Source organism: Salvelinus sp. IW2-2015, linkage group LG11 (assembly GCF_002910315.2).
Source record: "Salvelinus sp. IW2-2015 linkage group LG11, ASM291031v2, whole genome shotgun sequence".
Classification (NCBI taxonomy): Eukaryota; Metazoa; Chordata; class Actinopteri; order Salmoniformes; family Salmonidae; genus Salvelinus; species Salvelinus sp. IW2-2015.
In genome coordinates this window covers 27,159,215-27,173,223 of record NC_036851.1, presented here as the reverse complement: position 1 = coordinate 27,173,223, position 14,009 = coordinate 27,159,215, and the positions used below count along the sequence as shown (strand labels likewise).

The 14,009-nt window shown below is 42.4% G+C and overlaps 2 protein-coding genes across 3 annotated transcripts in view; both read right to left on the bottom strand.

Annotated features, from left to right (window-relative positions):
• Positions 1–956: 956 nt before the first annotated feature.
• Positions 957–7,493, bottom strand: LOC111970098 (proliferation-associated protein 2G4). The gene is made up of 12 exons (XM_023996607.2): positions 7,305–7,493; positions 4,959–5,087; positions 4,435–4,540; positions 3,298–3,367; positions 3,054–3,210; positions 2,809–2,887; positions 2,334–2,412; positions 2,064–2,197; positions 1,788–1,882; positions 1,572–1,699; positions 1,286–1,339; positions 957–1,203 (listed from the first exon to the last, which is right to left on the bottom strand). The coding sequence occupies exons 1-12, from the start codon at positions 7,387–7,389 to the stop codon at positions 1,138–1,140; spliced, it is 1,182 nt and encodes a 393-aa protein (XP_023852375.1). The 5' UTR covers positions 7,390–7,493; the 3' UTR covers positions 957–1,137.
• A 1,477-nt stretch (positions 7,494–8,970) lies between these two features.
• Positions 8,971–14,009, bottom strand: part of LOC111970095 (receptor tyrosine-protein kinase erbB-3) — a 25,972-nt gene continuing 20,933 nt past the window's right edge. For both annotated transcript variants that reach the window (XM_023996604.2, XM_023996605.2), the window contains exons 20-24: positions 13,287–13,384; positions 12,882–13,049; positions 12,627–12,686; positions 10,613–10,889; positions 8,971–10,329 (exon numbers count right to left, since the gene is read on the bottom strand). In XM_023996604.2, the coding sequence (XP_023852372.1) occupies positions 9,440–10,329; positions 10,613–10,889; positions 12,627–12,686; positions 12,882–13,049; positions 13,287–13,384 (1,493 nt within the window). In that variant the 3' untranslated portion in view covers positions 8,971–9,439. The remainder of the gene's footprint in view (positions 10,330–10,612; positions 10,890–12,626; positions 12,687–12,881; positions 13,050–13,286; positions 13,385–14,009) is intronic.

The following is a 14,009-nucleotide window of genomic DNA, read 5'->3' as shown; positions in this document are numbered from 1 at the left end:
TTTGTGCATGTCTGAGCTGACCAAATTAGGCTACATGGGGAGATTATTCTGATGGCTGGCTTAAAAAAAACACTTGTATGCAATTACATCAAAAATGTGTGCAAAGTTACCACAGAAAATTAAGCTAACTAATTACCTGTCACTAAAATCATTCTACTACAACTGTTGTCAATGTAGCTTTGCCAGATAATTATATATCTTACTTAGCAGAATAATGGGTTTGCATTAAATATGATTTCATGCAGTTCTGAATGAAGACACTGTTTAAAAGCTCCACTAAAAAGTTTAATATGTTAGTAGATGGTTGATAAAAATTAGGTATCGTTGAAAATAAAAACATATTTCTAAAATTGTTTGACTGAAAAACAGCGCACTATTTCCTAAAAAAATCCCCTACCAGGAAATAAGGGGCTGGCAGTAAATGTAGCAGGGTTCGTTCCCATAAACTATTCAGGTGTTGGTGCGAGAATTCTGTTCTCTAACCGTTCAATTCTGTCATGTTTGAATAACTAACACTTTAACCAAATAGGATTCTAGGCCAAAAGATTTGAGGGGCTAACTCAGTCTCCTTCATGTACAATGAAAGTACCAAGTCACCTTATCAGGGTTTGGAATTATTACAAAGTGTGACTGGCAACCCAACATTATTTTACAACAAATATAATCCAGTTTAAATTAAATTAAAACTTGATTTATTTACTTTTTTTTTTTWATTTAGAAAGTTTATAAAACTTCACCTATAGATGGCAACCATCCTGAAGTCAGGTAGCTACATCACCTAACGATAAGGTGTAAAAACACTGCTACAAAAGGTTATTTATCCATCATATTCCAAAAATGTGTTTCCCCAATCTCATATTCCAGTTAAGTATCAATGGCAAATATGTTGTTTACAACAACGTGTTACACAGATGTGACTCTTATTCAGAATCAACTGAATGATGTGGGACACAAAATTGTATTTTCAACAGATTTGAGATCTATCAGATTTATTCAAATGGGCCATATGCTAGAAAAGGGCATGAGGGTCAAAAAGAGCTAACAGTTGGGGAAGATTTAGATTCACTTTTTAAGTTTCCATTCTTTGGGAGGGGTGTGAGTGTGTGTGTATGCATGTGTCAGAAGACAGGTAGCCATCTACTCTGCCACCTTTTTGCTCTCCTCAGTTGGCTGTCCAGTAGCGGTTTCCACAGTCTTGGAGGCCTAGGAGAGAGGAAGGAGGGCACCAATAAGAATGGAGAGAGCGAAGAGTGTATCAACGTAATTTGTTTTTCTTATCAAATACCTTCTTTTTCTTCTTCTTCTGTGTTTTGCGACTAGCTGAGCTCTGCAGTAGAGTCTGGGGGAGAGAGAGGGATTGTTTGTTGTTAATCATGAGATTTCTTCAATGGAAGCCACAACAGAGCTGGCAAGTGTGGAAATATACCGGTCAAAACCTCAGATGCCATCTCACAGTTATCTAGTTTAGGCTCTGAGGTGCAAATCCCTGTTCATGAATAGTTATTAATGTAATATGAGCAGTGAAGAGCCTTTCAGGTTGCCTGGGGCTCTGGGCTGGGAGCCTTACTTACCCTCAGCTCTGCGTCCTGCACTTCGTGCTCTGAGTTGTAGAGCTCTGGCTCAAAGGGTCCGCTGGTGATTCTATGGGGGCCGTTGGCCATCAGCAGCACTGTGAACTTAAACTGGGCCACAAACTCTCCTGAGAGACAAAGTGAGAGATGAGACAGGTAACTCGAAACAGAAGGAAAGAGCACAGAGGATAGGAAAAGACAGATGCAGAGACTTACCCTCCTTCTCATTGAGCACACTGAAAGGCTGAAGCAGCTCGTGTTTGGCACACTCGACCACGCCCAAGCGGGCTTTAGCCTCATCCTCAAACGCCCTGAGAGGAGAGCAACAGGACAGACCCGTTAGCTGAGGAGGTTTCCAACAGACATTCAAAGCACCTGACTCAGCATCAGAGATGGTTGATGATTTCTTTTTAAATAAGAGTATGGTCTTGATATGGGGTTGGTTATAACATCTCTCTGACACTTCTAATGTGCTTCCATTTGGTATCCTACCTGAGAGTGAAGGGCATGGCGTCGAAGCGTCGCTCCACCTCACTGAAGAACATGCGGGAGGTCTTCATCTTCAGCCCGTACTGCTTACTGGGGTCCCTCTTGTAAATTGTGGTCCTCTGGCCTCCATCCCTGGCCTGGGTATAGGAGCATAGAAACATTGGACAGTCACATTTAGCCAGGTAAGAAATGTAAAGGAAAAGAATTAGGGGCTTCTTAGGACAGTTCATTGGGGCAGTGAACAAAAAAAATAAACATCTCCCTCTCCCTTACCTTCCCTTCACCAGTGCTGATCAGGACATCCACAGCGTAGACCTCGTGCACCTCAAACTCCGCCTTCTCATGGTCCTTCCTGCAGACGGGCATCAACAGTAGCCAATCAGAGCAACTCACACAACTCAAAGCTTTCAGTTATCATTCAGTCTAAGTGTCCTTCTGTCTGTCTTTGTGGTATTGCACTTTGTCAAAGCACTATTCTCTGGGGCGGCAGGAATTATTACAAAGTGTGACTGGGGCGGCAGGTAGCCTAGTGGTTAGAGTGTAGGACTAGTAACAAGTAACCGAAAGGTTGCAAGATCGAATCCCGAGCTGACAAAGTAAAAATCTGTCGTTCTGCCCCTGAACAAAGCAGTTAACCCACTGTTCCCTAGGCCGTCATTGAAAATAAGAATTTGTTCTTAACTGACTTGCCTAGTTAAATAAAGGTAAAATAAAATAAAAGTGTTCAAGTGCTCGGATATTAATGTACCTTTGCTGGTCTGTGGGGTTTTGAATGATGGTTTTCTCTCCATCGATGATGTGCTGCTTCAGCTGATGAGATAACATACCTTAAACAGAAAGGTACCAACAAAAAAAACATTGCAACATTTTTCTCCCTACATTTGACTGTTGTCACACAACAGTAAACTTCATACATTAAAGGTCAGATAAAACTGTTGATTCACTATCTTAGACCCATGAACCAGAGTCAACTTAACTAGTGAAGGCACTCACCCTCAATGGCCGTGCATTTGAATGACTGAGCAATCTTGTTCCATGCCTCCGTCACCTTTGAGTTCTGGTTGCCAGGCTTGACAAGGCGTAGGGCTGCCTCCGCACACATGTGAGCTGCATTGATCACATCAGCTTTCTTCCCTGTCACTGGAGCCTCCTACATACACAGGGCAGAGGTGGGAACTTTAAGCCTGTTGCGATGAGGGATCAAAAACCAAGTCATAAGGTCATACAAGGTACATACCTTAGTAGCTCCCACAACAAAACTATGAGCTACATTAGAGATGAAGCCGTCAACATGGACTCCAAGATCACTGCAGAAATAAAGGGGGCAGAGATGGAAAGGAAAAAGGAGAGATGAAAATGTGAAGTCATGAGGAAAATAGAAGTGCATCAGACATTCAGAATTCTTTCTGCCAGGGGTGTGAATACTTATGTAAATGAGATATTTCTGTATTTCATTTTCAATACATTTGGAAACATTTCTAAAAACATGTTGTCATTATGGGCTATTCTGTGTAAATAGGCGAGAAAAATATATTTAATCAATTTTGAATTCAGGCTGTAACACAAACTGTGGAATAAGTCAAGGAGTATGAATACATTTTGAAGGCACTGTATGTAATTGTGTAAAAGGACTAGATGAGATTATTATTTCAATGTGTTCCCAAACATCATATGGGAAAGACGTCAACAAAAAATATAAGGTCAGACAAATACGAAAGAATCGAATGTGTGTGATTATATTACGGTGAGTGAGGATATGCTGAGGGTAAGTTTTGTTACTGGTTTGTTCATGTTCACCTACAACAATACTGCAGCGGGCTCAATGTATCTCAAAGACAGCAACACTAGCAATTTCATTCATGGTGGAAGGACACACCCAGGATTTTGTTATAGTAATGAAAAAGATTACTTTTCAGATTCTAAGAATGGCACAGCCATACAGTACTACAGCATAAGCTGGCATTTAACCATTAGTTGGGTCTTAAACACATTACACTCACAATATTCCAAACAGTGACATTCTTATATATTGACACAAAACAGGAAAGGTAGGGTCAGAGAGATGAATACAAAAGTGGGCAATTCAACAACTAAAATGAAGAGGCTTGTTCAACTATGCAATGGCCAAAGTGACAATTGAACACCAATGCCAGATGAACAAGACATGTAATCCAATCATTACTTAGAGTTTGCCACATGACAGATAGACATAAGGCACACATAGACATACAGAGAGATGAGACCGAACAGAAAATAGAAGCCAACAGCCAAGCATCAGATGCATGAGAACACAGCACACAAGATGACAGACGAGAGGGGTACTGGAGACACACAGAGTGATGGGGGCCACGTTACTGCAGATGGAGGTTCCTACATTTTGACCAGGTCCCCATCTTTAAGTGTGTAGTCAGGGTCACTCTTCAGGGGAGAGAAGTGGCAAACACAGTTATTGACTGAGACGCTGGTAGGGAAGGCAATGCCTGGAAAAGGGAAGAGAGAACCACCAAATCTTTAATTGAAAATAATCTGTAGTGTTTGTGAGAGAGACCTGACTGATGTCAAATTACATCACTATTCTTGCCCCATATTACTCTTCATAGTTCTGTCATCTCACTGGCATATTCAATGACCCATCCCACATTCAGGCCCATTGTGAATGTGTGGCATGGACACATGCAGACTTCTGCCACAGGCTGAACTGATCAGGCGATGTTTCTAATTTGGAAACAGTATGACAACACACTGACCCACTCACGAGAAAAACCACTGCTTTGAACCACCTGCCCTACATAAACAGCTATGGGAGACAGGGCAAACAGTCTTATCAGTACAGTAAATAGCACCATTCCTCTTGCACTTCTCACCCATCCTTATCTCCCCTCTATCCCAGCCCCTCACCTTTCTTTAAGTCTTTCTCCTTCCTGAAGACCTTGCCAGTCTCGACCATGATGTGGGCATCTCCCTTCTCACACAGGTTGACGACAGACACCCCTGACTTGGCCGCCTCAATCACCACACGCAGGGCCTCTGGATAACAGAAGAGAGGGCGGTCAGGGGACTAGGAGGTGGAGCGGTATCAGACAGATGAGGTCAAAAAGATTAGAGTGTAGAAGTGAGACCAAAGATGTCATTATTACATTCAATCACACCATATGCGTTCTCTATGAATAAGACTACCCATTATGGTTGTATTATGTCATGATGAATCAGCAGCCATTTAACTAGTTTCAATGTCGGGTTATGAGTCATAACCTAGGGACTGAGGCCAGTCTCTGAAGTCCATAGCTGGAAACCAGCCAAACATCCAGTGCCAAACATTCAGAAAGTATTCTTACCCCTTGACTTTTTCCACATTTTGTTGTGTTAGAGCCTGAATTTAAAAAATAAAAAAATAAAAATGAGATTGTGTGTCACTAGCCTACACACAATACCCCATAAAGTCAAAGTGGAATTATGTTTTTAGAAATTTGTACAAATTAATTAAAAATGAAAAGCTAAAATGTCTTCAATCAATGTTTACTCAACCCCTTTGTTATGGCAAGCCTAAATAAGTTCAGAAGAAAAAAACGTGTTTAACAAGTCACATAAGGTGACACACTCACTGTGTGAAGTGTGCTTTTTGAATGACTACCTCATCTCTGTACTTCACACATACAGCACCTATTAATACATTTTTAAAAATATGTAACCTTTAACTAGGCAAGTCAGTTAAGAACAAATTCTTATTTACAATGATGGCCTACACCGTCATAGGTTAGTATTGTGGAGTAACTACAATGTTGTTTATCCATCCTCAGTTGTTTTCTCCTATCACAGCCATTTAACTCTGTAACGGTTTTAAAAATCATCAATGGCCTCATGGTGAAATCCCTGAGCGGTTTCCTTCCTCTCCGGCAATGGAGTTAGGAAGGACTCCCTGTATCTTTACAGTGACTGGGTGTATTGATACACCATCCAAAGCGTAATTAATAACTTCACCATGCTCAATGCAGTGTCGGCTATTTTTATTTTTACCCATCTACCAATAAGTGCCCTTCTTTGCGAGGCATTGGAAAACCTCCCTGTTTTTTTGTGCTTGAAATTCACTACTCGAATGAGGGTCCTTACATGTAATTGTATGTGTGGGGTAGAGATGGGGTGATCATACATTTTTCTTGAACAGAGTGAGTCCATGCAACATATGACTTGTTAAGCAAATATTTACTCCTGAAATATTCAATATTTAGGCTTACCATAACAAAGGGGTAGAATAACTATTGACTCAAAAACATTTGTTTTAATTTTTTTATTACATTTGTAAAAGTCTCTAAAAACACAATTCCACTGACATTGTGGGGTATTGTGTGTAGATCAGTGGCACATGTCAATTGAATCATTTTAAAAATGCAGGCTGGAACACCAACATGTAGAAAAAGTCAACGGGTGTGAATACTTTCTGAAGGCACTGTAGCTAACAGTATATCCGTTAGACCTAAATTTCACTTCACTTGGAACAAGTTGCTAAAGTTAAATAGCTACCTACCCACACAGCTGGCTTACTATCAAACTCTGTTGTTCCAATTAATCTGTTAGTCAGGCAACACCATATAGCTACAAATTGTGTGGTTGACATGGAAACATAAATGCAGTTATCCCCAAACTGTGAATTAGCTAGCTAGCTATGACTTAGAGTAGCTAGCAAACTAGCTACATCTAGATAACTAACAAATAAGGTGGTTGGTTAGCTAGCTTGCTCGCTAAACTCGACAGTTAGATGTCTGATGTGACTGTAGATGATTTAACAGTTAGCCTACGTTATTGACAAAATAACCGCGTTAACATTGTTCACAAAATAACGTTCACGTGAAGTCACCTTGCTAGCACCAAGTTACTAGACAACTAGGACTGGGCCCCATTTCCATTCCACACGTTTCTAAAACTGCGACTAGCATGTCAAAGCACATGGCTGTTGGACTGTGCCTTCTTAGTCATTGATTGGGCTTGTTCGACAGTACATGCGACTGCCAAATGGCTGATCTCCAACATCACCTTGCATCATAAATAACGACTCATTATTATTTGTAGATCAGTCAGTCAGTCACAATTCACCCATGACACATTCCCTGTTTTGACGCTCTCGAACAAGGCCATTGGTCTGCGTCTACCTGTTATGGTGACTACACTGTCACTACGGGCTGTGTGTACGAAACGAATGGCATGCAGAGTAGGTCACCTCATTTCAAGTCATTCCGATCGGACACTTACGGTTGGCGATGTCACCTCCCATTTTGTACTTGGTGACAACCAAGTCCTCCGCGATGGTCTGTTCTTGTTCTTCGTTGTCAGACATCTTGACAACGGCTCTCTTTACAGCACTTTTCCCGATATGTCAAGCTCCAAGACCTACACACATCCAAAACTCCACTCCGCTGCTAAAGCCCAGCCCCCTCATCCCAGATTATACTCCCACCTTCTTCCTACGTAAGAACAAAAAACGTCCCAACAACCATGCCGCCAAAATGAGAAGTGAAGCTTCGTGGTTTAGATTGTAGTTTTTAATCCCCTTCAAGTTACTATACCTATACACGTAGCACCACATAATAAACTACATTTTACACATTCATCTAAAATCCACAACATGGGTTGCGTTCCAGGTCGTCTTTTTTTGTATTGGCACTGTGACGGAGCACCACCTTTGCTGCGAGTATAACATGCCAAGAAAGGTTATAATCACTACTGACTCAAGTAGTAAATATTGTGCAAAATGTGGGTGACACATCATCATCCTAATCATCATATTCTCCGGTGACTGGAGCAGTCTATGTTCTGGAGAAGAGTCCTTTAGATAGACGGAAAATTATTAGGTGGTTATCATCAATCCAGACAACACTGATCACTCAGACTCACTGAGCACGATATACGGAGAGAAACCCCATCCCAACAGGGGGCCTTACTGCCTTTGTCAAGACAAGTTGTTACTTTATAATGTGATAAAATACAAATACCACATGATCATCTGCTTTGAGTTAAGTTTGTGTTTATCATGGAAATGGGAATTTCAGCACTGTGCCATTTATTTTGATGCCCTAAGGGGAGAGGGACAATTATGTGTGTCTTACAAGTAGGCTAAACATTTGAAAACATTCTGATTTATTCGATATTCGAATATGGTAAAAACTGATTTGGTTTCTGAAAAGATAAATGAATGAAGAAGCACTGGACTGGAGAGCTAGGACAAAATTACAGTAGGTGCACGCACACTGCCCAGGTGAGGAAACAGTCAGCCTGAGGCATGGATTTCAGTACCAGAGTGCATGCTGCGCTTTTAAGCATGGATGTTGTTTCTGGTGTTGAGCTCTAGTAATCTGCTCAAACCAACTGCAATAAAGATGACATGGAACGTGCCCATTTATTTCTCACTTACCCCAATAAATGGGACTGTCAGAAGAAACAGCAAGACCAGCACAATATAAATGAATTAAAGATCTAGTATCAACAAACTGAATGAGAATTATGTCCCCCTGATAAAAAACAATTATGTACATTCTTCAAAGATTTTTATTATTTTAAAAAAGCTAAAAAAATATCACTAAAAGGTAACATTAACATATTCAAAACATGAAAATACAAGTGAAAAAAGACATTGTACAAATATTATTTTTCTTCTTATAAGTAAACACAAATACAGAGCTTGTAATCTGGCCATTTCATTTAGTGCCTCCCTCACTCACAGTGCCTTCCACTTGTAATACAGAAAGAAAACATCCCAAAGCTTATGTTATTATGGATAAAAACATGATCAATGTAAACCTGTAACAGACACATTAAAGATACAAACATAGAGATTCTGGGTTCGAGTCCAGACTCTGTCGCAGCTGGCCTTTACCGGGAGACCCATGAGGCGGCACACAATAGGCCCAGCGTCGTCCGGGTTAGGGGAGGGTATGGTCGGCAGGGATGTCCTTGTCCCATCGCGCACTAGCAACTCCTGTGGCGGGCCAGGTGCAGTGCATGTTGACACGGTCGCTAGGTGCACAGTGTTTCCTCCGACACATTGGTGCGGCTGGCTTCCGGGTTAAGTGGGCATTGTGTCAAGAAGCAGTGTGGCTTGGTTGGGTTGTGTTTCGGTGGACGCACAGCTCTCGACCTTCGCCTCTCCCGAGTCCGTACAGGAGTTGCAGCGATGAGACAAGACTGTAACTACCAATTGGATACCACGAAATTGGGGAGAAAACGTGGTTAAAAAAACATAAAATAAAATATAGTTATAAACATGCCACACATATTTTTAATATTGGATGGCTTTCTCCCCTCCCCTGGTCCTTCATTGATTTCAATTGGCATGGAAGAGCTACAGAGGCGTCTATCCTCTTCAGCGCCAGTGAGGGAGGTCCACTTCCCTATGTGTTCACAGCGTTAAGCTTCAGGAACAACCTGCTCTGCCAGTAGTCTGGATTGTCAAAGGAGCAATCTCCGCCACTAGGCTCCCCTACCCCTGCACGCACTTTTACAAATGCCCCCATCCCTGTGTGCTGACCCCCCATGCCTCCCACTGCACCTTCACCTTCTCTCTGCACATTCTCGTACTCCACTGGGTCCCCAGCTCCAGGGGCGGCCAGGGAATCCATGTCCTCGTACTCATCCACCTCTCCCTCTCCTCCTCCTTGCATCCTCAGACCCTCCCTGCCTCGCAGAGCGTGCCGCAGCTTGGGCTGCCTGTTAGTGTATTGATAGTCGTCCTCTTCTACGTATTCTACTACGTATTCGTCGTCCTCCTCTTCCTCCACCTCTCTCTCACCTCTCATCCACTGTTTAGGCGTAGCTCCAGGATGCGGGACATCTCGTGTTGGGGGATCGTCTGGTCTTTCACTGGCCTCTGGTCCAACACTTAGAATATCCATGTACTTGTATTCCATATCAACAGAGCCCCGTTGCTCTGTGTTGTCTGAATCAGAGTTGAGAGCAGGGAATTCATAGTCCTGGTGTTCTTCATTCTTGGTTTGGCCTCCCCTGTTCTCCCCAGCTGATGTCCTGTGCCCCATGCACTTTGAGTACTCTGTGTCCGGCACAGAAGAGCATTGCCTCTTGTTCGTCTTCAGCCGCTGTGGGCCATCTTTGGAATGTACAGGTTGCTGCCTGGGGGAGAGATACATAATGGACGCCTGTTTGTTCATGTACTCATATTCCTCACAGGCACTGTCATGGTACTCCGAGGGTGCTGATGGGTATGAGGAGACCTTGGACGTCTTCCCGCGAGGCAGGGTGACCTGGGAGCTAAACAGTAGGGTCTCTGTGGAGAAGAGTGACAAGAGAAAAAGGAGTGAGTAAGGTGATCCAGAGATCTGAAATGATCTGAGTACTCTTGCAATTAATAGTGACATTCATATACTCAGAGTTATAACAATACCATGCAACCATCCCCAAACACGTCATGCAAAACCATATACACTTTTTATATGGCTTAATGAACATTCATAAATGCAATATGTTCAACAGACAGAAACTCAAAGATAGATGTTTCTATGCATATTGTGTGGTATGTTGGTTTCCGTCATCTATCTCTGGTATATCACCTCTCTCTGGGCTGTCACCCAGTCCGGGGAGCATGTATCCACTCTGGTCCTTATCCCCCTCTGTGTCAGGGGAGGGGGTCTCAGATGGCCCCCCTGACATGCTGTCCCTCTGGGACATGTAGGCACTGTCCTCCCGATGCCGCTTTCTCCGCATGCTGCCAGCCAATAAAAAGTATTCGCTCATCTCCAGCTCTACCACAGTGCCCCGCCCTTCAGAACTCTCTGACATGGTGCGGGCGGAATTGAGGCGAGAGCGGGACGCTGACGGCCACACCATCTATACAGGGGTATAATGCAATATGAGTGATCAATCCTATAGGATTGATATAGGGTGGAAGATGTGTTAGCATGTTCACGTTTTCATGTACACTACTGTTCAAAAGTTTGGAGTCAATTAGAAATGTTCTTGTTTTTGGAAAGAAAATTTAAAAAATTGTCCATTAAAATAACATCAAATTGATCAGAAATACAGTGTAGACATTGTTAATGTTGTAAATGACTATTGTAGCTGGAAACGGCAGATTTGTTATGGAATATCTACATAGGCGTACAGAGGCCTATTATCAGCAACCATCACTCCTGTGTTCCAATGGCACGTTGTGTTAGCTAATCCAAGTTTATAATTTTAAAAGGCTAATTGATCATTAGAAAACCCTTTTGCAATTATGTTAGCACAGCTGAAAACTGTTGTTCTGATTAAAGAAGCAATAAAACTGTCTGTCTTTAGACTAGTTGAGTATCTGGAGCATTATCATTTGTGGGTTCGATTACAGGCTCAAAATGGCCAGAAACAAAGACCTTTCTTCTGAAACTCGTCAGTCTATTTTTGTTCTGAGAAATGAAGGCTATCCATGCAAGCAATTGCCAAGAAACTGAAGATCTCGTACAACGCTGTGTACTACTCCCTTCACAGAACAGCGCAACTGGCTCTAACCAGAACAGAAAGAGGAGTGGGAGGCCCCGGTGCACAACTGAGCAAGAGGACAAGTACATTAGAGTGTCTAGTTTGAGAAACAGACGCCTCACAAGTCCTCAACTGACAGCTTCATTAAATAGTACCCGCAAAACACCAGTCTCAATGTCAACAGTGAAGAGGCGACTCCGGGATGCTGGCCTTCTAGGCAGAGTTGCAAAGAAAAAGCCATGTCTCAGACTGGGCCAATAAAAAAAAGATTAAGATTGGGCCAAAGAGCACGAATACTGGACAGAGGAACTCTGCCTAGAAGGCCAGCATCCCGGAGTCGCCTCTTCACTGTTGACATTGAGACTGGTGTTTTGCGGGTACTATTTAATGAAGCTGTCAGTGTGAGGTGTCTGTTTCTCAAACTAGACACTCTAATGTACTTGTCCTCTTGCTCAGTTGTGCACCGGGGCCTCCCACTCCTCTTTCTGTTCTGGTTAGAGTCCGTTTGCGCTGTTCTGTGAAGGGAGTAGTACACAGCGTTGTACGAGATCTTCAGTTTCTTGGCAATTTCTCACATGGAATAGCCTTAATTTCTCAGAACAAGAATAGACTGACGAGTTTCAGAAGAAAGGTCTTTGTTTCTGGCCATTTTGAGCCTGTAATCGAACCCACAAATGATAATGCTCCAGATACTCAACTAGTCTAAAGACAGACAGTTTTATTGCTTCTTTAATCAGAACAACAGTTTTCAGTTGTGCTAACATAATTGCAAACGGTTTTGTAATGAACAATTAGCCTTTTAAAATGATAAACTTGGATTAGCTAACACAACATGCCATTGGAACACAGGAGTGATGGTTGCTGATAATGGGCCTCTGTACGCCTATGTAGATATTCCATGAAAAAAATCTGCCGTTTCCAGCTACAATAGTCATTTACAACATTAACAATGTCTACACTGTATTTCTGATCAATTTGATGTTATTTTAAATGGACAAAAAAATGTGCTTTTCTTTCCAAAAACAAGGACATTTCTAAGTGACCCCAAACTTTTGAATGGTAGTGTATCTTTGTATGCAAAATGGTCATGGTTCATCTCCAGTGACTGACCTGAGGGTTATCCAGTCCTGGGGTCATAGGCAGGTATCCAGTCTGACTGCTGTGAACACCCTGAGGGGAATACAGAAATGGGACAGGACAGGATGGGGATTAGAGGAAAACAGGGTAACCAAAAGGTGGTTCGATCTGCCCATGTTACATAGATACGGGCCAGGGGTTTTCCTAGATAGGTCACATCGTCCGGAAAAACTCGTGGCTCCTTGTGTAGTGTATGAATATGGAGAGATGCCTCATATGAGCCCTCACCCTGTGACTGTCCATTCCTGAAAGTCTCGAGAGACTCCTGGCCTGTGACCGGTAGAGAGGGGGCGTGGTGTCCTCATCCTGGTCCTCCTGCCCCGCCTCCATGTCATCCAGCTTTGTGCTTCGTTGGTGAGATACATCTGAGGGAGAGTCTGATGGGCTGCATTCCCCCTGGTGGAATGCAACTTCAGTCATCATAATCATAATCTTCAAATTCTCCAACAACATCATTATTATCCTCATGAGCTGACATTTGGTTTGGATGAACAAGAGTGTGACTGTTAAGTAAACAGCACAGTCTTTGGACTGTAATGACTGGCATTTGGGAGTGGAAAAGCACATTCTTAGCATTTAGATTTGTAGGGCTACTGATAACTGATTTCTTCCAAAGATGGCATTCTGTCTTACCTTGATCACAAGGTACCTCGGTGGGTCCCTGGCCATTCTGGTAAACTCATTGGCCAGTTCCTTGAAGGTGGGACGGACATTCTCGTCAATCATCCAGCCTGTAAATTATAATAACGCCACGTGAGTCCCATTGAAAATAAAGTGCCAGTTGTTTGTGCATTCTTTATCAACTATACTTTCAGATCAAAACTAATTATTTCAATGTAATACATCCAGTGTACTCTAAGGACACGTGGGTGAGGACATGTGAGGCACAGTTCTGGACATATTGTAGCCTGTTTAGGCACCTGGCAGATGCGCCAACAAAAAGGGTGTTAGAATAGTCCAGACGGGATGAAATGAAGGCGTGTAGGAGTCGCTCAGCTGCAGGTTGTGATCGCATAGGTCTTAAAACTTCTCTGGGATATGTGGGACGGTAGCATCCCACTTGGCCAAAAGCCAGAAAAAATGTAGCGCGCCAAATTTAAATATATTACTATAAAAATCTATCTTTCATGAAATCACACATGAAAGACACCAAATTAAAGCTACACATGTTGTGAATCCAGGATTTACGGGGAAAGCACACCAAACAATTATGTTAGCTCAGTACATAGCCACAGCAAAAAGCAGTAGTCACAAAAAGCAGAAATAGAGATAAAATTAATCACTAACCTTTGATGATCTTCATCAGATGACACTCATAGGACATCATGTTACACAATACATTTATGTTTTGTTCGA

Bases quoted from the DNA above. Each gene is read 5' to 3' on its own strand.
- LOC111970098 (XM_023996607.2), bottom strand. From the start codon at position 7,389: ATGTCTGACAACGAAGAACAAGAACAGACCATCGCGGAGGACTTGGTT. The intron at 5,088-7,304 runs GTAAGTGTCCGA...TCTGTTATCCAG, and splicing joins GGGAGGTGACATCGCCAACC to AGGCCCTGCGTGTGGTGATT. The intron at 3,211-3,297 runs GTATGTACCTTG...CTGTGTATGTAG, and splicing joins TTGTTGTGGGAGCTACTAAG to GAGGCTCCAGTGACAGGGAA.